The sequence below is a fragment of the Sardina pilchardus genome, chromosome 22 (genome assembly GCF_963854185.1).
Source record: "Sardina pilchardus chromosome 22, fSarPil1.1, whole genome shotgun sequence".
Classification (NCBI taxonomy): domain Eukaryota; kingdom Metazoa; phylum Chordata; class Actinopteri; order Clupeiformes; family Clupeidae; genus Sardina; species Sardina pilchardus.
Window position 1 is genome coordinate 22,041,673 of NC_085015.1, and position 27,716 is coordinate 22,069,388.

A 27,716-nucleotide genomic window follows, 5' to 3' on the forward strand; every position below is an offset into this window, starting at 1 on the left:
GGGGGGGGGGGGGAGGAGGAGGGGGGAGGCGGTTTCCATGGAAACCATTGAGAAACACACACAGCCGTGATGCGATGACCAGGACTGAGAGGCATGTTTGGTGGGTGGATTGTCAAAGACGCTAGCACTGCTCTCATTTCACACGTTTAGTTTTGGCCTCCCGTTTTCAGCGGCACTGTATTTTGACGGGGGGTGGGGGGGTGGTGTTGTGATGAGATGGCGGCGGCGATATGGCGAGGAATCATCCAAGCACTCGTCAGTCTCCCCTTACGTGACGTTTCAAGTCTTATTTTCCCTTCAAGGCTCCATTTAGGTTGATGTGACTCAGAGTGAACTTGTCACTCAACTGAGACAGAACCAATTTATCCCTCACATATGGACCATTTCCTGTCCAAAGTCACTCTGAGAAGCATTTTAATGTTTCATCTTAGAATAGAATAGATGTGTAATTACTAACAAGCCAAATGATGAAATGATCATATAATGTATTTTGATTTGACACTGAATGACCAAGCATCTATTGTGTGGACTCTATCTGAGCTTTGTAAAGAAATAATAAATATTATTTCAAAAATGTTGTATCGCATTGTGCTTAGGAGTGTACACCATTCACAAGTTTGCCTGGTAAAGGGCATCGTAATGGACCATTTTGAAGCAGGTTAGAGTCAGATAGCTTTTTTGATCCTCTATCACTTCTATCACCATCTTAATCTGCAGGGATGAGCATGAGCATCAAGGTCCAGGTCCTAGTCAATCATCCACTCGTCCTCGTCCATCTACGCCGCAGAAGAGTGTTAGCCTCTAGTGCTCTTTCAGGTTTCGGCCGGCAGATCACACTCAAGGCATCCCCAGTGACCCCCGTTCGGACGAGAGGCGGCCGGCGGCGGATCAATGCGAGCTGCTCTTAACCGCAGCTCCTCAGCCGCTCACGATGCCCTGTCAGCGGACGCTGCTCGCGGGTGTAACACTCGGAGGCTGCCGGGGCTGACACTCTCTCTCTCTCGGCCCAGATCACCAGGAGAGGGGTGAGTGCTCTGTGTGTCAGTGTGAGAGTGTGTGAGTGTGTGTGCGTGTGTGTGTGTGTGTGTGTATGCATGAGTGTGGGGCTCTGAGAAATGTGTCACATGGGGCCTCGCCTGGAAGTGTTGAAAAGCTGATTCGGAGAAGCGTCTGGCCCTTTCGTCACCACCATCAGCACATCCCTTCGCTTCCCCACCGTCGGCCCCCAAGGGCGCCCTCAGTCCGACATCAGTGCCTTTCCTGGTCAAGGAGAGCCAGAGCAAGAGTAAGACATCAACCAAGACGATTTAGCCAGTTTGTTCCTTGAGCGCCGGCTTGTATGTCTGCTGGGTGCTCTCTCCGCGCCTCTTCTGAGCTCGCCGGGCTGACACAATTTGAACATTACCCATCATCCACTTGGCACGCCTCAGTAACCAGATGTCCTCCGAGGTCGCTGTGCAAAAAGGAAGTAAATGAGAGGAGGGGGGCGGGGGGTGGGGGGGGGGACGTTGTCCGGGGCCTGTTGGGGGGTGGAATTGGTTTACAGAAGGTTGAGCAGGAGAAAAATAAATAGAATTAGAAGATCTTCTGCATGACTGCACTCGTCTAGTTTACCCGATACCCTCGGCTCTATTGATGGGCTTTTTTTTTTATTTTTATGGCAGCCTTTGGGGAGAGAGTCTCGACTGAAAAATCTATCACCGGTATCTGGATCTCAGGGGTTGTGAACACAGATTGGCCCAATTAAATTATACGGTGTTCAGCTTCAATGAGAGAGGGTTTTCACTCAAAGCTTATGCCAAAGGCACCGACACAAAAGTTCCATTTTCCAAGTTCCATTTCCCCCCCCCCCCCCCCCAAGCTTATCTATTATTTATTTCCAATGTGTACCACCTGCACAGGAACAGACCTGACTCACTTCCCTCACGTCAACAGAACCCTATTCAGGAAACAACAAACATTCTGTCGCTAACATAGTTTTTATCAACATAATGTAGATAAAGATTGGTCGGAACATGAAGCCCTATCTGAAGAATAGATGAATGAATGGATACTTGGCAAACCTTTAAAAAAAAGGTCTCTAGGTTTCTATTGGACAACAGTGCTGTCATTAGAGACAACTGGCATAAGAGCAGGAGGGGTCTGGAATAGGCCCTTGGACTTGTCCGTTATTCTTTTGCCCAAGACTGTAATGTGTCTCAGTCAGGCCTCTTCCAAACAACCTGGTTCCTTAGAGAATTATCAAACGAACAACTGGCAGAAATGGTTGACTCGGGAGCCACATAAAGTGTCGTTCCTGACTAGTCGATCGAAAGAAGAGAATGTGCCACCTGCCGCCTCACGGTCTCCCAATCCAATAAATGTAGAGCCTCCGTGAGCACAATATGGCAACAAACAGCCAAACAGTCTCCAAAAACAGCTCAAAGAAACAAAGCAAACAAATCAAAGCAAAAACACAGTTTCATTTGAATGTTTTTCATTCCAAATTCTGGCTAGAACAACCTGCAGCCATGATAGCAGTTCAAAGAGCAATGACACAACCTAAGCCTCTCTGGCAAAAAAAAAACCCAAAATGCACTGGCACCAATAACCGGCATTCCGGCAGAATAAGCAAGCAACTGTGTTGTAACCGAGTGCACGAGGAAAAAGGCTCTCTTTGGACTGTCGCCTCAGTGGCTACTCTGGTGTCCCCTATGGATTGCATAGCCTTCTGCCATCCCCATTGTTAGTGGTGCTGTAATTAGGAAGTGTATAATGACAAGTCTGGCACTCTGACTCACGATGGCGTCAGTGACGTCAGCGGTAGCTCTGGAGCAGGAGCCAGTGGTTGGGTGGTGTGAGTTGTTGTGCAGTTCACACTTTCTCACTCACTCTCTCTCTCACACACACACTACACTACACACACACACACACACACACAGTAGTTTGGATATGACTGGAGCCCATCTACGCCTCGGTCAGGGGCCAGAGGCATTGGCTGTGCAATTAAAGCACAGCCTCTCCACTCTGCTCTTGGCACCGCAGCACTATTACCACCAGAACCTTCCAGTCACCCCTCCACCCCACCCCCACCCCCCCCACCCCCTCCTTCCCGCCCCATCTGCCCACAGAGGGAGCACCATCTGGGGCCCAGGGTCCTTATCTCGGTCCCCTTAGCCCACCCTCCAGGCCTGTGGCCAGCTATCGAAATGGCTGACAGGCGGTCTAATGTTTTCTTACAATCCCTCCCGCCCCTCCCTCTTCACCGTGTGTGTGTGTGTGTGTGTGTGTGTGTGTGTGTGCGCGCGGCTAGCCTCCGTCGTCTCCAAACCACGAGGACAGCAGGCGAAGTGAGAATTAATGTTCCCAACTGGCCATTCAGGCCCCTGTAAAGATAATTGCCATGTCGGATATACTAGCAACAGGTGGGTGAAAGTCATTTTGCACCACAGGACTGTTCACCTCACCACACAAGAGCTTGAATCGGAGTGTGTGTGTAATACACAACACAGGCCCTTGTTGGAAATGGTAAATCTCCATGATTTCCTATCAGTAGGTATGATGATGTGGAATCTCGTGAATGGGACCACAGCTGTTACTAGCACGGCTATAAAAATGTCGACAGCCGCCCCGCACTGCCGCTGGTGGGTTCGCGGAGGCCCGAGCCGTGCCTCGTGCCGGCCCAACCGGGGCCGGATGGCTGATGGGCAGTGACAGAAGGACCGGTGACATTTACCAGGTTGCCATTCCTCACACAGCAGAGCTCCCAGACTCCCACTCGCGCCCAGTCAGAGGCGCCGAGCGCCGAGCATCAACAGCTCAACTTTTTCGCTGGGCTCAGTCATCCCATCTGCCAGCCAATAATGCTCTTTGTCTCCCTCATACTGCCGTTGCCTTCTCTCTCACCTCGGATTGTTTATTCCCTCCCCCCCCCCCCCCCCCCCACACACACACACACCTCACCCAATCACAAATCTCACTTTCCACCACTTTCGAGTTTATTTACGTGCCGGCTGCCATAACTTTGGAATTCCCAATGAGGCATCCTCTGTCAAAAAAGAAAATGTCAATTTTGCCAGCCGCCTTTTTGAGCTGTCAATCACGACCCTCCACCTCCAACTTTTGAACGATCGCCTGCTCGACAGCCCCATCTGCATGCTATTATGGCGGAGGGGAGTGGGGGGAGGGGGGGGGGGGGGGATCCGACAGTAATGGAGCCATTTTCCAGAGAGCAGCGGAGCGGAGGAGACATTAGTGGAGAAATGTGGGGAACATGACGGAAATGAAGAGCCGCTGACTTGCGCCGTGTCATTAAGATGCCTCATTGGTACTCCAAATGACTCAACAAAAAGAATACCTGAAAGAGAGAGAGAGAGAGAAAGAGAGACAAATCTCCCATTATTTGTAATCTCATAAATAAATCATAAAAGCACCATTACTATGGTCCAGCAGCTCGCTGGCCAATGTATTCCACGGCGCGCATTGTTTATGAATTTTATTATGCGATATGCAGCATTTGGATTTTGACTCTGTGCTTTCACAGAGATCATCTCTGCTAATATATCAACAAATTGCACACATTTAGGGAACGGTACGTTCTCAAATGTGTTTTGAACATCTACAAACCATTATAAGCTTTTACCCACTTGTTTCTAAGGGATGTTTAGTTTCCAGTGGTGTTTCACAATGGCATTTTTGCTGAGGTACCATTACAAGCCTCTTACTTCAAACTATAGCAAGTTAAGCTCCAGCCTGTGTAAGTTATACGCTGAAAACACAGAGCTATGGAGAACATATGGTAACCTCTCACGGAGTCATTAAGCAACCAGTAACAACACTAATTAATCCAGCTATCATGTTCACACACACTGGGATGGCCTTGGTTTACACCCTACCCATCCATAGATTTACATTTATAATGTTAGCGTTGGAATTTAATTGGAATTACACAAGAAAGGCTAATATTATAAATCCTCCTGGCTTGCGAGAGCCTCCTCCTATCAGCAGCAGTGCAGCCTCCCAAGGCTCAGCGTGCGGTTCTCTTTATGTTGCTCTGAACATTGTAAACAATCCTACAGACGGAGGCTCTCGTAAGGAAATGGCTCTCACTTTCTGCTCTCTTTTGTTGCCGTTAAAGTAGCCTTAGAGAACGACAGAGGTGCCATCCTGTTCTCTCAAGCTGTGCCGTGTATGTCCTACCCCATACACCAAGCTACGGGGGGGGGGGGGGGGGGGGGGGCAAAAGAGCAGGAGGTTGTAATGAGAAGGAGGAGGAGAAGAAAACAAGGACATCGGGTTAATAAATGCTCCATGAAGACCAGGGCCTTTGTCAGGCTGGACATTTGGCTCCTTCTCTTTGAAATCTCGGCCAATGCGTGCACGTGCTAATCAAAAATGCATGGATTATTTTCAATACATTCATTTATTTAGTGAGTAAAACCCAGAGCCATCTGCTCTGAGCTCACTATTGAGAACCTCAGTCAGACGGCTATTGGACATTTTGTAGTGGTGGTGGTGGAGGCAGAAATGGGGAGAGAGTGCCATCCATCCTGACACGAGTTAGATTGTAATGTGACTCACATATCTGTCCCCCTCATCTGTGCACCTCTCACAGTATACGGGCGTCTGGAGAGCAAACACTCAGCCGTAATGAAAAGGCAGCAAAACATGGAGGGGACGGACGGCCCTGAGTGCACTTTTAAAACTCTTGTTTAGGTTCTCTCTAAGGATGTTTACATTGCATCAGAGCCCCAGAGATTTTCTCAGACTGAGTCACTGATATTAACTCGGTCAAACAGTGTGCACCTTGTCACCTCTCCCGACAGAGCCCTTGGAAATCCACTCTCTGACAACCGACGGGTTCTGGTCAATTATTAATGTGATGTGTTTCCTGACGGAGGCTCTACCATTTCTGCCGGAGATGGCATTTGTTTTTTTTTTTTTTTTTTCGCCTTTTCATGTTTCTTTTTTTGCTATCCTTCGACGAGGAATATTCTCGCTGCTCTTTTTCATCCATATCATCCATCCCCTGTCACAGTGATTTTCGAAAAACGGATCTGACAGTTCAAGAGCCTTGTTCGTGCTGCCAAGAAGACCATGTGTGGAGCTAAATAAGACCCCCCCCCCCCCCCCCCCCCTCCCCCCCTCCCCCCCCCTCCTATTCACTGTCCTGCTCTTTGGCCACAAAAACATTCCCTCCGCGCAAAACCTCTCAGTTTGTCACATTTCAATAGCTGAAACTGAAGCTCCCTAGAAAAGTAGGTCTCTTCTCTTCCAGCCCTCTGTTGCACAATATGTTCAGAGGAAAAGGAAAAAAGATTGAAAAACGACACAAAAAAGCGACCTGCATTCTTGCTGTGAGGCTTTGCCAAAGATGCCAAGGTGCTCTCCCCTTCATTCATATTTCAACAAGAGAGCATGCAAAAAAAAAACCCCAAAATAAATTCCTAATGGCGCTGAACGAGCAACAGAGGAATACACTTACACACATCAGGGAGTCCAGTTTCACATGACTCCCCCTCTCTGATGCCAGACTGAGCCCTCATCTGAGCCCTTATCGCCACACAAACGCAGCAAGCCCACAGTCTTTCTCACTTCCCGTCAGTATCAGATGATGGGTCATATAATTAGTGCGGTATTATGTGATTTGTATCTTTACTTGTCAGTGCATTACTAATTAAAACCAATGTGTAATTAGGGAGATCCATGAAAGATGACCTACTTATTTTTCCAGTCACACCGCTGGTGATTACATGCAAATCGGCGTACAGTAGTTTTAGTGATGAGCGCCGTCTACACTGTCAGAGCAGGAACCGGAGTTTAATTTGCTTGTGAGCTTGTGAGTGTGTGTGTGTGTGTGTGTGTGTTGGTGTAGGTGGTTGTTGTGTGCGTGTGTGTGTGTGTGTGTGTGTGTGTGTGTGTGTGTGTCTGTGTGCATGCGTACATGTGCGTATGTGCCCCTATGTCTACGTCTGTCTGTCTGTCTGTCTGGTATTGATGGGATTCTGCCTCATCTTCATCCTGACAAACTGACGAGCAGCTCGAAACCCTCAAGCAGTCTATCAATTTCAAGCTGTTCCCATCCCATTTAAAATCAAATGCAATCTCTAATGATGCTGGAGAATAGCTCTGGTGTGGGTTTTGAAATCTAAATTTTATCTGGTATCTGCAGAGCTACACAAAAATGCCATCTATGGGTTATGAGATTCCCCCAGGTATTTGGGTGCTATTAAATTTCACAGCATAATGGATCTTGATCACAATTTCATCCTCATCTCCCTTTCCATTAAGGCTTTTCTATGTAATGCTCAGAACATGAAAGCAGGAGAAGACCCATCTGCATACAGGTTGACAGATGCCAGTGTCAATCTCAACTGCAAATCAACAATTGTGTGTATACAGAATAGCTGGTGTCAGCATGAGTCATTCCAGAAGACAGGAAACAAAACTAATTACAAATAATAGACGCTCTATGTTTGCGTTGTGTCTTGATTGCTTGTATGTAAATATGTAGAAAAAGATTGCTCATGCTAAAGTAGGCTTCTGCTACCCTCTAGTGGAATCGATGGAGACATCCATCAACACAAAGTACAGTCTCTGAAGGGACTGCTGATATGGTGAGGCAAGTGAAAAAGGCCCTTAAGATGTCTGCCTTTGGCAACATTGAATTATTTTAAATCTGATATTTTTCGCGATCAATCTGTCAGACAATATTGGACCCTGTAGCCTATATCACGGATTCCTGAGACCCTAAATGTATTGTCTATACATTATTTTTAACAAGATGTTCTTGTTGCATGTGCTATGAATCATTTAAAACAGAGTCAGAGGCTATGGACATGTTTGGCAAGGGGAAGGTGGAAATAGATTTTCAAAAAAGAAAGTATTAGGTGAGAATGCCACTTGCTAAAAGTCTTTCATTTAATACAAAACAGCCTTGTGTTATATTTGCCCAATATAAAGAGCAGAAGTGGCGACAACAGAGAAGGCACATTGTGGGGGGCTAATCTCCTCCTCTGCTCTTCCATTTACAAGTCTGTGCTATTCTGAGCTGTGGCTGCACTCCTCGGTCCGTGACTGAGCATCACTGGTTCAGTGAAAGCACAAACACCTAAAGAGCCCAGCCAAGCAGAATTAGCAGCACAAACAACACAATGTGCTACCCCGTCATCACAAAGTGGAATACTTTTTTCTCTACCCCTTTCAAATGGGCCTTTTATAAAGTTGTCTGAAGCTTAGAGGAATTAGTGGCTATGTGGTCATGCAACTTATGTCTTGTTTTGTTTGGGATTCATGTAATGATCTCTTCTTTTTGAACAAGTGCTGTGTGCATAGCAGCCTACACCTATGGGCTCAACATGGTACTATAATGCATCAACATAATGTTCAGCTTTGTTTAGATCTGATTATGGTTTTGCATGGCATCAAGCAATTGCAATTAAATTATTCGATGAAAGTCACTGTGGCACACATTCATTTCTATGAGTTCAAACCCAATTAAAATGGTGCTAAATTTAGTCATATGAATGAATGAATGAATGAATTAATTAATTAATCAATACATGTATATCATATGCATGTTCTGAATGGTCCACGTCAACAGAGGGCGCTAATGGTACAAATCTTACTTTAGAAAGTGTTAGTATCTGTGGTGGGTCTGACGACAACATAACGCAATATCCTGCGAATTCAAAACAGAACAGAACAAAACAAGGTAGATGTCGCTTTCACACACTGCATTTTGTATTTTAAAACAATGCGAAATTAAGAAGGTTGATCTTAAACATGGCGCATTTCAGGAAAGAATATAATTCGGGTCTTGATTGGAGCAGAGATAGCAAATCTTGATTTTTAACAACATAACTTGCCGGTGCAATTGTATTGAAGTCTTGCTAGCTCGCTCGCTCGCCCTGTGAAAAGGGACATTGCCTTTGACAGTTGCATGTGATTGCACATGTAGCCTAGCGTGTACAGCTCAGAGACAAAGATTACGATGGCGGGTCCTCTGTTGGAGTATGAGACGGAGATGTTTTTGAGCCTCTTCACCACAGACGGATTGTTGGTGACAGCAGAGGGGCTAGGCATCGACCGAATTCTCCTACAGTTCCTGAGAGTGTATTCAGAGGAGGGAAGTCTGGTCCTTCTCCTCAACACAACTACACCTGAACAGGTAACGCAAACTAAGCTATATTTCACGAAAGACTATCTGCATTTTCTTATTGTTGCACGTTCTGTTCAGTAGACCTGCACCTGTAGATTCGTACTGTAGATCTGTTCTGGTAAGCACTGCTTGTCAGTCAGGTAGTTTTGTGCAGCCTTTACAATTTGCACTGCAGACTCATGCAAAATACATAAGGTGTTTTTGTAACCATGCATACCAATTATTTCAGGAATACTTCACGGAACAACTGCGCGCTGAGGGGGTGAGCCACCTCCCGCGAACCGTGACCAGCGAGGTCCAGGGCAGCGAACGCTATGATGTTTACACGCAGGGTGGGGTTCTCTACGTCACCAGTCGTATCTTGGTCGTGGATTTCCTCACAGAGAGAATACCTGCCCACCTCATCTCAGGTTAGTAGTTCTTTGTGAACATATTTGTATCATGATTATGTGGACTATTTGAGAAATGTTTGATAACGTTTGCAGGGTTAGGAGCCAGCAGTGTTTACATTCAAGTCGTTTACAAGAGGGCCATTGGAGCCAAAACACAGGCTGCAGCATCAGTACCACATAAGGGTCCAAGTGCCCATGGTCTGATCAGCGGCCAGCTGATCCCACCCTATCTCATTCTCCCACTCACTTCTTGTCACTCTACACTGTTTTATCTATATAAAGACAATTACCCTACACTGTCCTATCTATAAAGACAACTACTCTACACTGTCCTAGATATATAAAGGCAACTACAAAATTGAAATACCTACATCTGCTACATCATGGCAAAGATTGATTATTGACCCTCCGGCACAATGGATGCATTCTGATGGAGGTGTGATAATGATACATTCACGTGAGCTCAGTGAGACCTACGTACTGTAGGACGTGGTTCAAAAAGTCTTGATTTGATTGATTATGGGTGCATCTCAATTCTCTATTTGTCTACCCTTCCTTGCCCTCCCCACCTTTCCTTCCTTCCTTCCTTCCTCCTGTCCTAACCCCTCCTTCTAATTCATTTTGTGAAGGAAACGAGGAATTAACAATAGGATGGAAGAATGAAGGAGAGACAGATGTCTTGCTCACTCATGCATCATTTTTACATCACTTACTGATGATGCAGTGAAGCATCACCTCTTACAGGGGAGCTACACCAGGCGCGTAACTGAAGCGTTCCATTCACAAAGCGTATGTGGCAGCAGTTAATAATCACTATAATCAATGGATGTATCTACACCACAGGCGACAGTGATGCGTACATAAAAAATAAAAAAAATAGACCAGTCTTCTAAAATGGATTTTACTCGTCGCAAACGGAATGCCTCAGTTACGTGCCTGTTGTAGCTCCCCTGTTAGGTTAGAATAAACAGACCATTGTTAGACTCAAATTGCAGAGAACATGAGCTTATACCAAAATGTGAAAATATCATACCATGGACATGGAGTATTCCCACTTGTAGACCCTGATAATGAGGTAATGTTTGATAGTTCTCGAGACATCAGTGAATACTTATTTTGCCTGCTGAGTTTGAGTTTTTTAAGTCGGAGAGACAAATTGACAAGCGTGATTTATTCTTGCGGAGAGAATGTGCGGGACTAAGCGGCGGTCATACTCTATACTGCCTGCGGTACATCTAGTTTAAATACAATGCGTAGATAAAACAGGCATCAACTCTTTTTTCAAGTTTGCATGGTAGTTCATGATAATTCCTAGCCTGGGTGTTCCCATCCTGTCTTGCGCGGTGATTTCATTCATGCTGCTAAGGCAGTCTGGAAACGAACACCTACATTTTCGCCTGATGTTGGCGACCAATCACAGAACAGGGGAGAAAGCAAGACCATGATGAGCTATGCACAGACGCATTTGATAGACATCCCAATGAACGGATCTGAGCATTTTTTCAAATACGAAAAACATGAACGTCTGGTTGCCAGACCACGTCTTATTTGAGAAGTCCTAGGCGCTAGCCAGGCTAGATAATTCCTGCATAATTCCTTAAGATCTTCTCTTGGTCTATCTACTCATTTCTTGCCCATAATAAATCTCTTTTCACCTTTGACAGCTTGGACCAATGATCACAAAATTCTAGCTAAAAAAACGCTTCCGCATAGGATGCTCTTGTGTTTCTTCATGTATCGGCCTTTCCACCTCTCTCTTCATTCTCACCTCCTCTAGTTGCATTTATAGAAATGAGACATCCTCGACAACGTCAAGCTTTGAGCTATTTGCGGCACACGAGGACCGAGGGGAGAGGCTGCATGCAAATAGATGTTTGAGCTCCAGCTATTATGTCTCCTCTACATTTTCCAATATGCCTGATGTAGACTGACTTGTGCTTGCTTGCACTCAGGGATCTTGGTTTACCGGGCCCACAAGATCATCGAATCATGTCAGGAGGCCTTCATCCTGCGGCTGTTCAGGCAGAAGAACAAGACGGGTTTCATCAAGGCTTTCACAGACAAGGCCACGTCCTTCTCCTCGGGCTTCTGTCAGGTGGAACGGGTCATGAGGAACCTCTTTGTCAAGAAGCTCTTCCTGTGGCCCAGGTAAACGAGCAGTTGTGCCAAGCTTCTGTGTGTTATACATATCCTCTTATCAACTTTTGTCCTTTATAGGGTTCATATGTGTCCATGGCAGCTAAGGTTCAGATTTGGTTGGAAAGGGACAGTATTTAAGCAAGCGTGCTAACTCCTCTCCTTCCAATGAAATTTGATTTCAAAATAGGCCACATTATGCAAGACCATTATACTATTTTTATTATATTAGTTCACATTCTAAATATGTACAGTATGATTTTATGTAAGCATGTGGATGTATACATTGAAAGTCTGGATGTACTGTACAGTAAGTGAGTGTCCGTGTGTGTAATAGATTCCAGGCGTCTGTGAAGTGTGTGCTGGACCGCCACAAGCCTGATGTGGTGGAGCTCCATGTGGCACAGACGCCGACCATGCGGGCCATCCAGAGCTCTGTGCTGGACATCCTGAACGCCTGCCTGAAGGAGCTGAAGCGCTACAACCCCAGCCTGGAGGCCGAAGACCTCTCTCTGGAGAACTCGCTTGGCTCTGCGTTTGAGAAGGTAGGTGGGTGGGTGGGTGTATGGGGGTGTATGGACATAGTGGAATAGTGGTTGATTTCTTATACAAAAAGGCTATCAGAAATTATTCAATTATTCAGCTATTCAATAACTTTTATTGAAATACAGTGCTTTGCAAGTTACTTATGTAATGAATGGATCTCTTTGATGGCCTTAGCTGCATTTCAATCAAAAAGGGTTCAAGGGTTCATTTTTTAAATAATCGCTGATCGGCCGATATCAGTATACAGTGTTGTTGTTGCAGCTGTGGAACGTTATAGATATGTGTGTACCAGCAGACTCCAGTCAGAACTATATCAGAAGAGAAATGCCTTGTTTTGAAGTTCATAGAGAAATTGTTCTGTAACAAACCAGCACAGACCATTTTAGCAGCAGAAACACTTTGACTGAATCTCACTAGTTAAATGTCACACTCCATAGAAGATGGCGGTGCATCATTTAAGATGGTGGATGGGTACAAGATACAGTGTTTTTTATCTTGACAGAGTTGAAGTGACCTTCCTATCTTGTGGTGCTCTGTGGTACATTCATTACTGATTATATGGACATTTTTGTGTCTCACACTTGGGAGTTGTTCTTTTCCCCAGACTGTTCGTCATTATCTGGATCCCTTATGGCACCAGCTGGGAGCTAAGACCAAGTCTCTGGTGCATGATCTGAAGATCCTGAGAACCCTCCTGCTGTACCTTACCCAGTACGACTGTGTGACCTTCCTCAACCTGCTGGAGTCCCTTCGCTCTAGCCAGAAGAACTTTGGAAGCAACTCAGGTGAAGCTTTGTTATGAGAGGAAGGAGTAACAGTTTCACGTGTAGTTAAAAGGACAAAGGCTGATATTAGGACTGCGGAATATGGCTTCTCTAAAGCAATAATGATTTCACATATTGGTGATTATAAATTCATTACAATTTATCTTAAAAGACCCAATCCAGGCATTAATTAACTCATAAAGCTCATCTTTGTTCTTTAAAAAGTTTTGATTTTTTAATGGAAAGAATCCTTTCATGGCCTTGAAATGGCTTGCATCTCTACACCCTCTGCCTTGCTTGTGCTGTGGAGGGCTAATTGTCCCTTCCCACATGCATCGTGGAGCTCCCAAATGCATCTCTTAAGTAGACTTAGATTTACACAATGCTATACAATGGCAGATCCTAATATTGGAGTAATTCAGCCAAGGTTTCTTGCAAGTTGATGCATCAAACTGGTAATGTATTAGCTTTCTATAGCTTTGTACAACATTAGAAGCTCAATCGTACCATAATAGATGGCTATGAAGTCGGTTTGACAATGTTTTCCAACAGCAAACAATATTATGCTAATGTAAGACCGCTTACGGTACTCTGACACGTTAGACTGCTTAACTTGTAAAGCTAACTGTGCAGATGCTTTTTCCCCAAATTATTAATCCCCACCACACGAGTCAGTCAGGAGTCCCACTCCCATTGTCACATAACTTAGCCAGGTCATTTTACAGTTTATTTCGCTCATGATGTGTGTTGTTACACATAAAATCATATCATTGACATATTAAAGGTTAAAAAGATTTTGCTGGAGGGGGTCTTTAAAAGACACCACTTTTGAGGGAGCTGCACGGTGACCTGGGTTTGAATCCAGTCATTGCCTGATGTCATCCCGTCTGTTTCTCCCACTTGCTTCCTGTCACTCTTCAAAGTCCTATCTGAATAAAAGGAAAAAGGCCAAAAATACACTTAAAAGAAACCCAAATATATAAAATCTTAATTTATGCCATTGGAGCATATGTCTGTGGCAAGTATGATTGGCTTAGACAATATCAATATCAGCTTAGACAATATCAGTTTTAATGTTTGTATGAATGCAGACGTCTGTATATTCCGTGTTCTTCATAATATACAGTAACACCACAGTGTGACATACTTAATATACAGTGATGAAATTATTTCTGATTGTGAAGAAATTTGAGATGTGTATATCAGTAACTTTTCGGCTAATTGTGCTGCCTCAAAAGATAGCAGTCTTTTTCTTTTTTTTTTTTTTAATCTCGACAGGATGGCTCTTTCTGGACTCCAGCAACTCCATGTTTGTGAACGCTCGTCAGCGCGTCTACCGCGTCCCCGAGGCCAAGAAGAAGCAGCAGAAGGTGGGGGAGGAGAAGGAACAGAAGAGGCCCGCTCCCGGTACTGCGCTTCCCAGCCCCTTTTATCCATCACTCTTTATCTGGTTTTCAGAGAACTCCGAGGAAAGCTCAAGGCGACTGTAAAAGTGATTTGGTTAGCACTTCAGGCTTCTGCTCCCGGCAAAGCTGCTTTGATACGAGGTATTTTGTCAAAAGTGATGCAAATGAGTCTAACTGCTTTTAAAAGTGGCTTACTGGGAGCTATTGGGGAGAGGGAAAGGGCATTCTGAATGAAGTAAGTGCTCTCTGAAGGCGCAGGCACAGTTTCATGCACCCCCAGAAAGTCGTTGCTATTTTTGGTCTCATAGTCTCAGCGTTACCATTGTGTCGGTGTTCTCAGATACTGCTGACTGTCAGTTTTGGAAGACACTGTGTCACCTTTGAGTGATTTGTGTGTGTGTGTGTGTTTTTGTGTGTGTGTGTGTGTTTTGTGTGTGTTTTGTGTGCGTGTGTGTGTGTGTGTGTGTGTGTGTGTGTGTGTGTGTGTGTGTTTGTAGTGGAAGTAAAGAGAGTACTGGTGCTGGAGAGGAACCCAAAGTGGGAGGCTCTGTCAGAGGTGATGCGGGAGATTGAGAAGGAGAACAGCAGCCGAGAGGATACTGCAGGTCAGACACACATCTGCAATTTGTGTGTGAGTGTGTGTATGAGGTGATTGTTTGCATAGACTTACTGTGTGTGTGTGTGTGTGTGTGTGTGTGTGTGTGGGGGGGGGGGGCATATTTCAAAGTGCAGTCAGAGTGTGTGTGTGAGGTGATTTTTTGCATAGATATACTGTATGTGTGTGTGTGTATGTGCGCACATATTTGAAATGCATGAAATGCATGGCATTTATGTATGCATGTGACTATGCGTTGTACACTTGCATGTGACTGCATTCATGTGCTCTGTAGATGTGTGTGATAGTGTGTGGTATGGTGGGTATTTGTGTGTGTAATGTGTGTCATAGTGTGTGGTATGGTGTGTATGTGTGTGATAGTGTGTGGTATGGTGTGCATGTGTCCTTGAATTTCCCCTTGGCGATCAATAAAGTATCTATATATCTATCTATCTATGTGTGTGTGTGCTATAGTGTATATGTGTGTGTAATGTGTAATGTGTGTGATAGTGTGTGGTATGGTGTGTATGTGTGTGTGTAATGTGTATAATGTGTGTGGTATGGTGTGTATGTGTGTGTGTAATGTGTATAATGTGTGTGGTATGGTGTGTATGTGTGTGTGTGCGTTGCGATAGTGTGTGGTATGGTGTGCATGTGTGTGTGTAATGTGTGTCCATCCACTCTCTCACTCTCTCCTCAGGCGGGGTCCTGATATGTGCTAGCGATGACCGCACCTGTGCCCAGCTGAGGGAGTACGTCCAGCGCGGGGCCGAGGCCCTGCTGACCCGTCTGTACCACCGCACCGTCGGGAAAGGGGAGGCTGCCGCCGTGTCCACCTCGGAGCTGGCCAAGCGAAACAAGCGACGGGGCAACAAGGAGGGAACCGGCAAGAGCTCAAAGGGCAAACGGCCCAAAGCCAAGCAGGGGAAAGCCGGCGCCAACAAGAGCCCCCGGCCCTCCCTCACCCTCACCCAGATGATGGGCAGGGACGGGGAGGAGGATGGCATGCGCAGCGGAGGAGAGGAAGAGCTGGGCGCAGAGGAGGAGGACGAGGAGCCGGAGGAAGAGGAGCTGGACCTGAACCTGTCCTCGGACTCCTACTACGGCATTCTCAAGGAGCCGCTGACGGTCATCCACCCGCTGCGGGGATGCAGTGACCCCTACAGTCTGACACGGGTGCTGCACGAGGTGGAGCCCACCTATGTGGTGCTGTACGACGCCGAGCTCAGCTTTGTGCGTCAGCTGGAGATCTACAAAGCCAGCCGGCCAGGAAAGCCTCTGCGGTATGTGCACACTCGTCGTTCTGGTCTGAAGCGCCGTAGTCTCCTCTCGGCTGAGTCCCAATCTCCTCATGGCTACTTGTTCTGCGATGAGTCACTGCGGGCTTTGAGGCCTCGATGCTTAGTGTCTGTGGAATCTGTATTTGTCCTTCGTTAAAGTAGCTTGATGACTTGAGTTCTTGTTTCTCGACAGTCATATGTTTATTTTCGTTCTCTCACTTGCAGGATATGTTATTAATTCAATGTCTTTTAGTGGACTATATTTGATACTATTAAGGTTATGTTGATTATAATAAAAGTATATTATTCTTGTTAAGAGTTGTATGTACTGTACGTATTAAAGCTTTGTGCATTTATATTTCACAGTAGCCAGTTCATGTGCAGTATAATGTGTCTGTATTTTATTTCATTAACATGCTGAAGGATTATCTCCATGTGATGATGGAACAGTGACTGCATTCATTCTGTCTGCGTTCCAGGGTTTACTTCCTTATTTACACTGGCTCCACTGAGGAGCAGAGATACCTGACCGTGCTGCACAAAGAGAAGCAAGCATTTGAACATCTCATCAGGTGAGCAGCTGTGCAAGCACTTCACTCATAATGTGTGGCAGATTGGAATAAGCAAATTTGATCCAGCCGTCGCGCCTCGAAATTGCATTTCGCATTGCCTTCTACGTCACATTAACATAATCTGCAACATTTGGAGGCAAATTGAATATACACGGTCCTGAGGCTCAGATGGTTGTTGTTTTTTGTTTTTGTTGCTAAATCGGTTCTTGTGGCGGCACACACAGGGAGAAAGCCACCATGGTGGTGCCCGAGGAGAGAGAGGGGAGAGGGGACACCAATTCGGATCTGTCGAGGAGCCAGGAGCCGGCCAACGAAACGACCAACTCTCGCAAAGCAGGCACGCTCCTCTACCTCTTGACCTAGTTCTGATCCGCATTATTCTCCTGCTGTTCTGTTTTTATTTTACTGTTCTTTGGGCTACAGTAGGGACGGAGTTTTGGCATAAGCCACGGTCACGGCCTTCACGCCAGACCATAACAGATATAGCTGAGCTCGTAAAACTTTCTTGCTGTACTCATAAAACAAAACGGAGTGGAAAGTAGCTCAATTTTGCAGGACACAGTTGTTCTCCAAGCCAGTCTGCATGCCTGTGAAATGTGCTCAAAATAGCCACGGAGAGGTGTGCTGACGGTGATATTTTTAAGCTAATCATGTTTTAGCCCACAATGACGCACAGGTTTATATCAGTTAAATAGGAATAAAGTAGGAATAAACACTGAAGTTTTGTGCTCTTTTTGAATGCTTGAACCCTTTGGTCATCAGGCAATACCACAGTCCACCCAGGTTTCTGTATCATAGTAACCTGTGTTCAGCACCTGAGATCAGTTTTCGATTGGATTTGCTGTCTGTCCTTCTTCACATCAGTTCCGTGTCCATCACACTATTGTGTATGTTAGTAATGTATCTATTTGCTGTCTGTCCTTTCTTCACATCAGTTCTGTGTCCATCACACTATTGTGTATGTTAGTAATGTATCTATTTGCTGTCTGTCCTTTCTTCCCATCAGTTCTGTGTCCATCACTATTGTGTATGTTAGTAATGTATCTACAGTATTTGCGGTCTGTCCTTTCTTCCCATCAGTTCCGTGTCCATCACACTATTATGTATGTTAGTAATGTATCTATTTGCTGTCTGTCCTTTCTTCACATCAGTTCTGTGTCCATCACTATTGTGTATGTTAGTAATGTATCTACAGTATTTGCTGTCTGTCCTTTCTTCACCTCAGTTCTGTGTCCATCACTATTATGTATGTTAGTAATGTATCTATTTGCTGTCTGTCCTTTCTTCACATCAGTTCTGTGTCCATCACTATTGTGTATGTTAGTAATGTATCTACAGTATTTGCTGTCTGTCCTTTCTTCACCTCAGTTCTGTGTCCATCACTATTATGTATGTTAGTAATGTACTGTATCTATTTGCTGTCTGTCCTTTCTTCACATCAGTTCTGTGTCCATCACTATTGTGTATGTTAGTAATGTATCTACAGTATTTGCTGTCTGTCCTTTCTTCACCTCAGTTCTGTGTCCATCACTATTGTGTATGTTAGTAATGTATCTATTTGCTGTCTGTCCTTTCTTCCCATCAGTTCTGTGTCGATCACTATTGTGTATGTTAGTAATGTATCTATTTGCTGTCTGTCCTTTCTTCCCATCAGTTCTGTGTCGATCACTATTGTGTATGTTAGTAATGTATCTGTTTGACTCCTCCAGGGGGGCAGGAAGTGAAGGAGCCCACCCGCGTGATCGTGGACATGCGTGAGTTCCGCAGCGAGCTGCCGTCGCTGCTGCACCGGCGCGGGCTGGACATCGAGCCGGTCACGCTGGAGGTGGGCGACTACATCCTGACGCCGGAGCTGTGCGTGGAGCGCAAGAGCGTGAGCGACCTGATCGGCTCGCTGCAGAGCGGCCGCCTCTACACGCAGTGCCTGTCCATGACGCGCTACTACCGCCGGGCCGTGCTGCTCATCGAGTTCGACCCGGCCAAGCCCTTCTCGCTGGTGGCGCGCGGCGACCTGCGCTCGGAGATCTCGTCCTCGGACGTCACCTCGCGCCTGGCGCTCCTCACGCTGCACTTCCCGCGCCTGCGCCTCCTCTGGTGCCCGTCGCCCCACGCCACCGCCGAGCTCTTCCACGAGCTCAAGCGCGGCCGGCAGGAGCCGGACGCCGCCGCCGCGCAGGCCGTCACGGCCGAGTCGGACACCGTCGCCGAGTCGACCGACCTGTACAACCCCGGGCCGTACGACATGCTGCTGCGGATGCCCGGCGTCAGCACCAAGAACTGCCGGGCACTTATCAAGCACGTGAACAGCCTGGCAGAGCTGGTCACTCTCAGTCAGGAGAGGCTGGCAGAGATCCTGGACAGTGCCAACAATGCCAGGCAGTTGTACGAATTCCTGCACTTCACTTCAGAGGTCAATGTAGGTCAGAAAGGGAAACGGTCTTAAACAGAACTAATGAGACCCTCAGAGAGGATTTTGCCATGAAGTGCTGAGGTCGGCGGTTGAGGGTGAACATTTTGAAATTTTTCGGGCGGTATTTTATTACAGAATGATTTGGAAATTCAAAGCCATGTAGAATTGTCTTCAATGTCTTCAGGCTCTCTGAGGAGTTTAACTTAAAAGATTTTCAATGGAAGATGGTAAAATATTTCACACTGTGGCCTATATTCAAAGTTTAAAGAAGTGTTGTAATTTTGCTAAATTATTTTGTGAAAGTGCAGGGCAAAATGAAATATGAAAGTGTTTTTTTTATATTTGATTGTAGAAATAAAATGTGGAGGCAGCATGACATGAAAATCATTCAGTACCACATTATTATTTTACCCGCATTATTGCACCTTTGGCTCAGTCATTTGGTTTGTAGAAAACAAATTGTGGAGCGACAAATATCAATCAACTTAACTCCATAAACTCTAACTCTCATTTGTTCGGAAACGTATTGATCCACACTTGCTTGGCGCCCCCCTCAGGTAATCTTGAAAACAGTGTTGAGTCAAAAGCTCCCGATTGCGTCACTGGAGGCAGACGAACAGCAGCGGCCATTTTATTCCGCGTAAAACTTCAGCACTAAACAAAAAAAAGGAAATTGAGTCCTGTTTATGTAATAGTCTTAAGTGGACCACTGAGCCAACGACTACGCTGAGGTGGGCATTTTCAACCATAAAGGATAAAGGTAAGGCCTCTTATTGGTGAAAGAAGTACAGCTATTGGCTCAGATAGCTATGCTGTCTACCAGCTTGGTGACATTAGTATGAGACATCCGTCGCTCATGCAGTAGTGTATAATGCATGTAGGATATGTGGGCTTGCCAGCTAGCAGCCCCGCTAACATAACAGGGCAGACAATTGTGGCCAGCCTCATTAATGTTCAACAGTTTCTTCGAAAAATAGTGTCAGTCATGTCGACTCTTTGGGTTAGCAGCGAGCAAATGCTCATTTTCGAACAGTAATGATAACACATGCAACATTCATTTCGGACAATTACTAAGCCATTGAGATAAAGCGTTTACTTGGCTAGCAAGCTAGCCATGTTATTTGTTGGCTGGAATGGTTGTTTATGTTTTCAGACTCGCTTGACAGTCGTGTCACATCGTAATACGATTGTCACACGACAAGGTGGGCCAATATAGATGCACAAGGGCTGACGTTAGCAAAAGAGCTAAAGTTGTGATAGCCACCACATTCATTTTTTTTCTATTACTAAATCCCTGAACTGTGTGCTGTCAGTAACAATGTAGAGGCAATGTCAACCATTGCGACGCAGAGATCTAGACACAAAGGGGACATATTTTAAATACATGTCTGTACTAATATTGATCACTATTACCTAGTGGCTCAAAATTACACCTTGTTTACTGTTAAGGTCACTTATTTATGGTGTACCCCATTCAGCCTTAAGTTCAGTGCAGTATTGCTCAGTACTGCATGCAGGTAGGTCTCCCTCTGAAGTCGATGCGTGTCACTAGGTGTCATTAGGTGCTTCCTGTGACACCACACGATCTGAAATCAGATAGGCTCATTTGACTTCATGCAGCACACATCCAGCGTGCATTACGTTCAGCCAGATCTGCGCAGTGCTGCACGAAGTCGAATAAACCTGGAGACATGAAAGGAGCAACGCATCAAAGCAGTGCTTTTGGTGCAGGGAGAGACTGATGAAAGTAGGGGTGGAAAGGTGTCACTTTTGCCCCTCTTTTGATGACACAACTCATGAGTCATTCACAGGTGTTCCAAGTTCATGTTACATCCCAGACACAAACTCGACTGCTGTCTCCAGCTTGGTGTTTGTTTAAACAAGCACCTTATTATGTCATGGCAACAGATCTGACTGATGCTGTCTAATCCTAAAAACGAGTTTGTGTTTCAAGTGTAAATTAATCACGGCGCTGCACCCTATTGTACTGCAGATTACAGGAGGGAGCTGTGGTGCCTTTCAATAAAACATGTTTTTCAAGAAGCTTTTGTTCCCAAGCAGTGATTCAGGGAGGCATCACATTCCAGGACTATGTCCCATGAGATTCGGTGACACATTTCTTAGAACTGACATCAGCACGTCATGTGGTCGCGACTGGACTTAGTCTCTCAGCTCCTGAGTCGAACTTGCGAAAGAGAACCATGGGCCAAATTATTTTATTATTTACAGTAGGTTTATCTTATCAGTGTATAGCCTACGCATGCCACGCCTCTGTTTGTTTATTCTTTAATAAGCTGATGTCATCCACTGGTATGCCCACAGTCAAAATGTTTTCAGTGAGGCTTAGTCATGTTGCTGGGCGCCACAATTGCTTGGTAATGTATGTCATGTTTTTGCTTTCTTTATTTTGTGTGCCTCCATCCGTGCCATATCCTGTGATTTTAAAATGCCTGCCTGATAGTGGTCTTTTTGGTGCAGCAATTTTAAATGCATCACCATTAATGGCATATTGCACACTCATTTTTCTCCCGGAACAATTTGTGGAAAGATTTCCTCCGGTTGCACTGCCTTGTAAGATCGAGTGGATTTCTCTGCATTTGCCAGATCTTGATTTTGGCTTAACGAGCTAGTTTTGCTTTGATGAGATCATCCCCAAAGTTCTCTCAAAGCGCTCACGGGAACCAAAACAGAGAGCTTGAGGTCAGCAATGCGGAGCCTCCTGCCAGCTCCTTGACTCTTTGTGGCCACTCGTTCGCATTTTCTGTCGAACAGGCTCTCATTAACTTGTTACAAGTGCTTCTTATTTTGGTCGACAGCCTTGGCTCTGGCGTGGCACAGTCTTGAAGCAGGCAGAGACTGCGTGGAGTTAGCCAGGAAATGCAGTCAGCCTGATAGGCCTGGTCTCAAAGGGGGGGGGGGGGGGGGTGTCGTTGCAGCCCAGGGAGAGAGCTGCACTTCTCGACACTGACCAGGATGTGGGTTCAAAAGGCCCTTATCTCCGGAAGGAGCCGTAGTTTTTGTTGGACATTTTGTCCACGTTAGTCGGACAGGAGTCAGCTGGGGCTGGTGGAATTGAAATTCATTCGTCCACTGGCCCGGCGGCTTCTCTTTAAAGCTGACCTTCGATGTCCTTATATCAGATGCAGCACTGAGATTCCACTTTGTCAGGGTACATACAGTCTATGGATTGTGCTATAAAAATACACTTGAAGCTGTTATGTTATAACATACACAATTTATGTCGTGCTTTGTAAGTTTATGTATACGGCCAAAGCCTTCCTTGAGTTTCTGACTTGTTTGATTGTGTATTCATTTCAGTTTACAAATCCCTTGAGTATGAAAACAAGCTGCAACAGCGGCGGCATCCAGCCCTGCTCTGTATTCCACACAAAGCCTGTGTGTGTGTTGTGGTGTAGTAGGCTAGTCTCTGGGTTACTATGGGCCCATTCTGTCTGTGATAAAGGTGGGTGGAGGTGTGACTGATTGAGTGTGTGTGTGTGTGTGTGTGTGTGTGTTTATAGTCACTTCTTGTTATTCTAGCACACTCACTTGAGCCAGCAGGCTATTTTAAGGTCTCCACTGACCCCTCTGTGCTTTGTAGTGTCGAGGAAGAGCAGGCCTGGGCATTCGTGTGTGGGTTTATTTGTTTGCTCCAGCTTGATATGATCCATTTGGAGTGGGCCATCTTGTTGATTGAGGATGCAGAGATGCGACTCCCCCAGGTCTTTGCACATGTGTTTCCTGCCTTTAAGCCGCACCGTGGCTTCCTCCTAAAGGTTAAGCCGGCCAACGCTCCACTTAACTTGAGCTATCGCACAGCATGACACGGAACACACCATATGCCTCCTTTTGAAGGCTGTGCAGTGTGTGTGTGTAGGTGTGTGTGTGTGTGTTTTCAAAGGTGTGTGAGTGTGTGTGTGTGTGTGTCTCTCTCTCGGTGTCTGTGCTGGGGCTGGACTGATAACATTGTCCAGAACGAAAAATAGCTCATTGATTCAACTCTGGGAGCTGACAGCTTTCTATTGCCCTCCGTATGAAACTGTTTGGTCTACAATCATAAGCAACACGGCCACCGGTTAATATATAACAGCCACCTTCACCGGAGGGAAAACACATCCATAAAAGGTTAACTTTCAAATCCTGACCCGAGTCGTGCTATCTGTCCACACAGGTTTTATTTTTTTTTCTCCTCCACCCACGCCGGTCCACCTATGTGCCAGTCGCGTCCTGTTTGATACACACATGGCAGCGATTGGCCCCTTGTGTTTGTGGCAGAACGGGGCCCCCGGGAGAGAGCTGGCAGGCGGCCGGCGTCCCCGCTGATAGCTTGCAGTGGTCTTGATGTTTACCGGCGAGTGTTTAGTCACGGTTCAGGTGTAGCCGCGTGCCATCGTGTCCTCGGGAGATGGCGCACAAGCGTGGCGGGGCCCCCGCTGTTTTAAGTGTGGCGTGCTCTGCTGTGTGATGTCGGTCGAGGGGGTGAAAGGGGCCGTTGTGTTTTGTCGGTGAACAGAAACAGCTGGGGTCCCTGGGCCTCCGCCATCGTTAACCCGTCGTATCGGCCTCATCGGCTCCGCAGGTCTTTCCAGGAACGAGCGATTGTCGAAGGGTCTGGAGACCGGCTCACTTGTGTTTAATTTGTGATGTCAAACACAGTAGTTTTATAGTTTTGTTATTGTTTCGCCTATGACAAAACAATCAAGGGATAGACTAAACCCAGCGCTCTATGAGAAGTGCGAGTTTGAATGCTATCGACTCCTTTGGTCTTTCTGGGCTTGAGGTGCAGGGAGTTTATCAGCTTAGATGGATCTGTTTTCTTGTCTGATGCCAATTTGGCATAGCAGTTGCACATGTTCCAACCTACAGACTTCATTGACTTCATTGTTCCTGCCCCGTTAGCCTTAATTTCTTCAGAATAATGGTTATAATAAGATTAAAATGGTTTATGCCTTGGCCATTGTGTTGGCACTAGCCAATGCAGACCAACAAGACTAGACAGCACAGTGTTCTACCTCATCCTTGATTAGAAGGAAAGAGTTAGGAGGTTGTGACGTGGTGGGGAACTGTAGTAAGTAAACCTGCTCTGATATGATGACTCTTATAGTTAGACTAGACTGAAAGTTGTGGAGCAAGAGACATAAGAATACACATAAAAGGAAGTGAATGAACTATTCTATATTTATATTTAATCTTAACCTCAGTCTGTACTGATGTTGCACTATTCCCACCCTCTTTTCAATTGTATATCGCACCTTGCTTGTGTCTGTTGAGGTGTCCACAGCCATGGTAACCTTGACAGGGACAAGAAGGAGGTGGATGCTCCCAGCCCCACTCCCCCTCCAGACAGTTGCATTACCCTATCCCACCAGCAGTGTCTATTTATTTGCGAATGTACAGACTGTATTTATTCTTATACACAGCCTTATTTTACTGCCATTCATTCTATTATTACTGTTCTGTTTTTTCTTCTTTTTATGTTTTATTTGTTTGAGAGTTGTACTTTAAGTGCAAAGATTAACCGGAGTCAAACTCCTTGTTTGTTTAGGCAGACCTGGCCAATAAAGCTGATTATCATTCTGATTCTGATAAAATATTGAGTCATTTCAGGTGTGGAGATATCAAGGAGATAAAAGTTCATGCAACAATCCAATGTGACTGAGATCCGTGCAGACTCTTAAAACTATTCTACCGTTGATAGTGGCAGTGGAAAAGAGAGGGTGAAAAAAAAATAGCCTGCCATCTGAAATCACACAGGATATTGAAATGATCACCTAGGTTAGGTTATCACTTTCCATTACAACATCGCAGAGGAATGTCAGGCAGTTATGCAATGTTTGAGGCCATCACTCTGTATTGTTGTCAGAACCGTCCTGACATGTTTGTGACTTTGCTCTTCCACATGACTGACAAGTTGATTGGCAGATATGCTTTCGTTCCAATGACCTCTGCCCACTCGTATTGTGGTATTTTGACTTGACACTGTAGAACCAAAAGCAATGTCATTTTGAGCCAAGCCAACATGACACTTCACCACCAGGCAATGTCCCAGGTTAGTGAACCCAGCCGAGGCAGTTTAAACTCTGCCAGGAGAATGTGACCCCCCCCCCCCCCCCTCCCTCAACAGGAGTGCATTCTAAAACTGGCTAAGTTAATTAAAAGGTTGCCCATCAATATTTAATCGCCTGTTCAGACGGACGGCCCTGAGCTGTCCGCCGCTCTCGCCGTTACCGCTGCGGGTCGTGCTCAGAAAAGCTCGCCAGCCCCCGAGTGAGCCGAGATAATATCGGGTCCCGGATCCCCTTTGAGGAGCGCGCCGGGTTCTTCTTTACGCACATCTGTAGCCCCTGTCGCTAGAGAAACGGTGCTCGGTTGCCACAGCAACCCCTTAAGCCTTTCATGACATACACACTCGCACACTCAGACACACACACACACACAAGTAGTGTTCGGAGGTCTGCTGTGGAGAGCTGTGCCGTTTGGAAAAGCCACACATCATTGCTGCTGCTGCTGCTGCTGCTACTGCTGCTGCACAGGTTCACGGCTGCCAAAACTTTATCTGAGTTCATCCTCTTCTTATTGCCTCGGGCGAATGCTGTACTGCAGTGTGAACTGTGAATGAACAGGCTCGTTTTCATTTTCATCCTAATTGAAATTCCTCTCTCTCTCTCTCTCCCTCTCTCTCTCCCTCTCTCTTTCTCTCTCTCTCTCCCTCCCTCTCTCTCACTCTGTCTCCCTCCCCCTACCTCGCAGGTCGGTCTCCATGGCTTAGAGAGTGAACACAAAGTCTTGTCACCCTCTGTTTCGTCCCTCACTTACCAGCATTAAGGTAAGCAAAGTGTTTGCCGATGAGTCAGTGGGAAAGCATTTCAGATCACACAGTGAAAGTACAACAGGGCCTACAGTACTTTCACTCGAGAGGTAGGTAGCAGTTTAAAGGAAGGGTCTGTTTTGTGTTTAAGTAAGCTGACAAGATCAACAAAATGAAGTTGAATGCTGCCTTTGCCTGTACCCCTGTTGTTATAACAATGATTTACAGAGGAGTACCTAAGGTCACTGAAGGTCATTGGCGAAAGGGAGTGGAAACTTTGATGTCTGTAAGCTTATGAGTGAGTCAGTGGAATTCAGGATGTTAAATTAAAGGTGAACATCTAAGAGATGCCTTCAGGGAAAAACATCTTTATAGTTAAATAGTTCATTCATCTTCTTCCCTCTCGATTTAGCCGAGTATCGTGCCAGGTCGAGCTTGATACTCTGCACCCTGTGCACGGCTTTACTACTCGGTCTTAATTTAGACGGGTGTCACTGCCAATCCATTCACATCTCCACTGAAGTTGGATCAAGTTGGTTGCTGGGATGGGATAGGATGGGACGCCATCAGCTGTCCCATGGGGACACATGGGAGGAAACAGTTCTGAGGCGGCGCTGCAAACTGCGAAGTTTCCCTGACGTGTTGCCACGCTAGTGGGCACATCCTTTCGCCCCATATCGCAAGCCTTTAATAGCTCGCCGCCAGTTGGTGGTTTGTCAGCTGGTTGTGGTGTACGTTTGCAGAATTGTTCTGGCAAAAGCCAGGAAAGATAAGCTTACCAAAGAGATTGTCGCAGTAACACGTGTGGGGTTTATGTTCAGTCACTTAAAGACTTCTGGACTTTGAAGGATCGTTAAACCTTCCAATGACTACAAATGAAGTCGGAACGCATGAATCAGATCCAGAAAATGAAACCAGAATTGACCGTTCGGTGTAAGAGCTCCATTGCGCTCCTTGGCCTAGTCCTGAGACGCTGAAGACCAGTGAGGTACCCCAGCTGAAGAGCAGGCTGCTTTGGTATCGGTTTGCGTTTGCGCGCAGATCGCCGTGAGAGGGGCTGTATTGTTTTAACTTTCGGGCTCTTTTTGAAGCGCGCGGTGTGTGCGAGCGGCCTTTGGAACAGCGGCAGCCTGGAGATGAAGTGGGCTTTAATTTGATTTCTGCCGTGTTTTGACTGGCCCTTCATGTCATCTACTCCTTATGGCTCTGAGCACCGCTGGATTGATAGCAGCTAGCCTTTGGCTGCATCCTAAACTCGGGTTTTTTTCCCCTCCTCCTTCTTTTCACGAGGGCAGGAGTTCCTCATAATAAAAATATTATGCCCGTCAGGGTCTGGAGGTGTTGTACTTCTCAGCGGTTGTCACTTTGCTGGCTGTCATGATGTAAAGTGATTAAAAGTATCATCGTTTCGAGTTTGTTTTGTTATAGGCATGTAATCAGGACTGTTATGGTTCGAGGCCACGGCTATCTATTGGCGTGTTAAATTTAGTTAGAGGCCGGGATTCCTGAGACTTTATTAAATTAGTGCACCGTGCTCTGAAATATCAGTGTTTTACCGCAGCCCCGTGCTGACAGTCGGAGATAAGCCGTGTGCCATTACAGCCCTTTTTAGATGATTAATATTTGACCACTTTTCCGGTCAGGAGAGATCCTGCTGTACATTTGAGT

The 27,716-nt window shown here is 46.0% G+C and overlaps 2 protein-coding genes across 5 annotated transcripts in view; both read left to right on the forward strand.

Annotated features, from left to right (window-relative positions):
* Window positions 1–8,618: 8,618 nt before the first annotated feature.
* ercc4 (excision repair cross-complementation group 4) lies at window positions 8,619–19,618 on the forward strand. The gene is made up of 11 exons (XM_062526575.1): window positions 8,619–9,148; window positions 9,369–9,549; window positions 11,484–11,679; window positions 12,005–12,212; window positions 12,818–12,998; window positions 14,256–14,384; window positions 14,881–14,988; window positions 15,679–16,261; window positions 16,738–16,830; window positions 17,055–17,167; window positions 18,540–19,618. Exons 1-11 carry the CDS (start codon window positions 8,972–8,974, stop codon window positions 19,271–19,273), a joined length of 2,703 nt encoding a protein of 900 aa, XP_062382559.1. The 5' UTR covers window positions 8,619–8,971; the 3' UTR covers window positions 19,274–19,618.
* Window positions 19,619–19,869: 251 nt separating this feature from the next.
* The window catches only part of mrtfba (myocardin related transcription factor Ba), a 40,506-nt gene continuing 32,659 nt past the window's right edge, over window positions 19,870–27,716 (forward strand). For all 4 annotated transcript variants that reach the window (XM_062526647.1, XM_062526652.1, XM_062526649.1 and 1 more), the window contains exons 1-2: window positions 19,870–20,000; window positions 25,991–26,066. The gene's annotated coding sequence lies outside the window, so the exon portion shown is untranslated. The remainder of the gene's footprint in view (window positions 20,001–25,990; window positions 26,067–27,716) is intronic.

Excerpts from the sequence above, each read along its gene's own strand:
- ercc4 (XM_062526575.1), top strand. The coding sequence starts at position 8,972 with ATGGCGGGTCCTCTGTTGGAGTATGAGACGGAGATGTTTTTGAGCCTC. Across the intron at positions 9,550-11,483 it reads ACCTGCCCACCTCATCTCAG|GGATCTTGGTTTACCGGGCC; the intron begins GTTAGTAGTTCT and ends GCTTGCACTCAG. Across the intron at positions 12,213-12,817 it reads TTGGCTCTGCGTTTGAGAAG|ACTGTTCGTCATTATCTGGA; the intron begins GTAGGTGGGTGG and ends TCTTTTCCCCAG.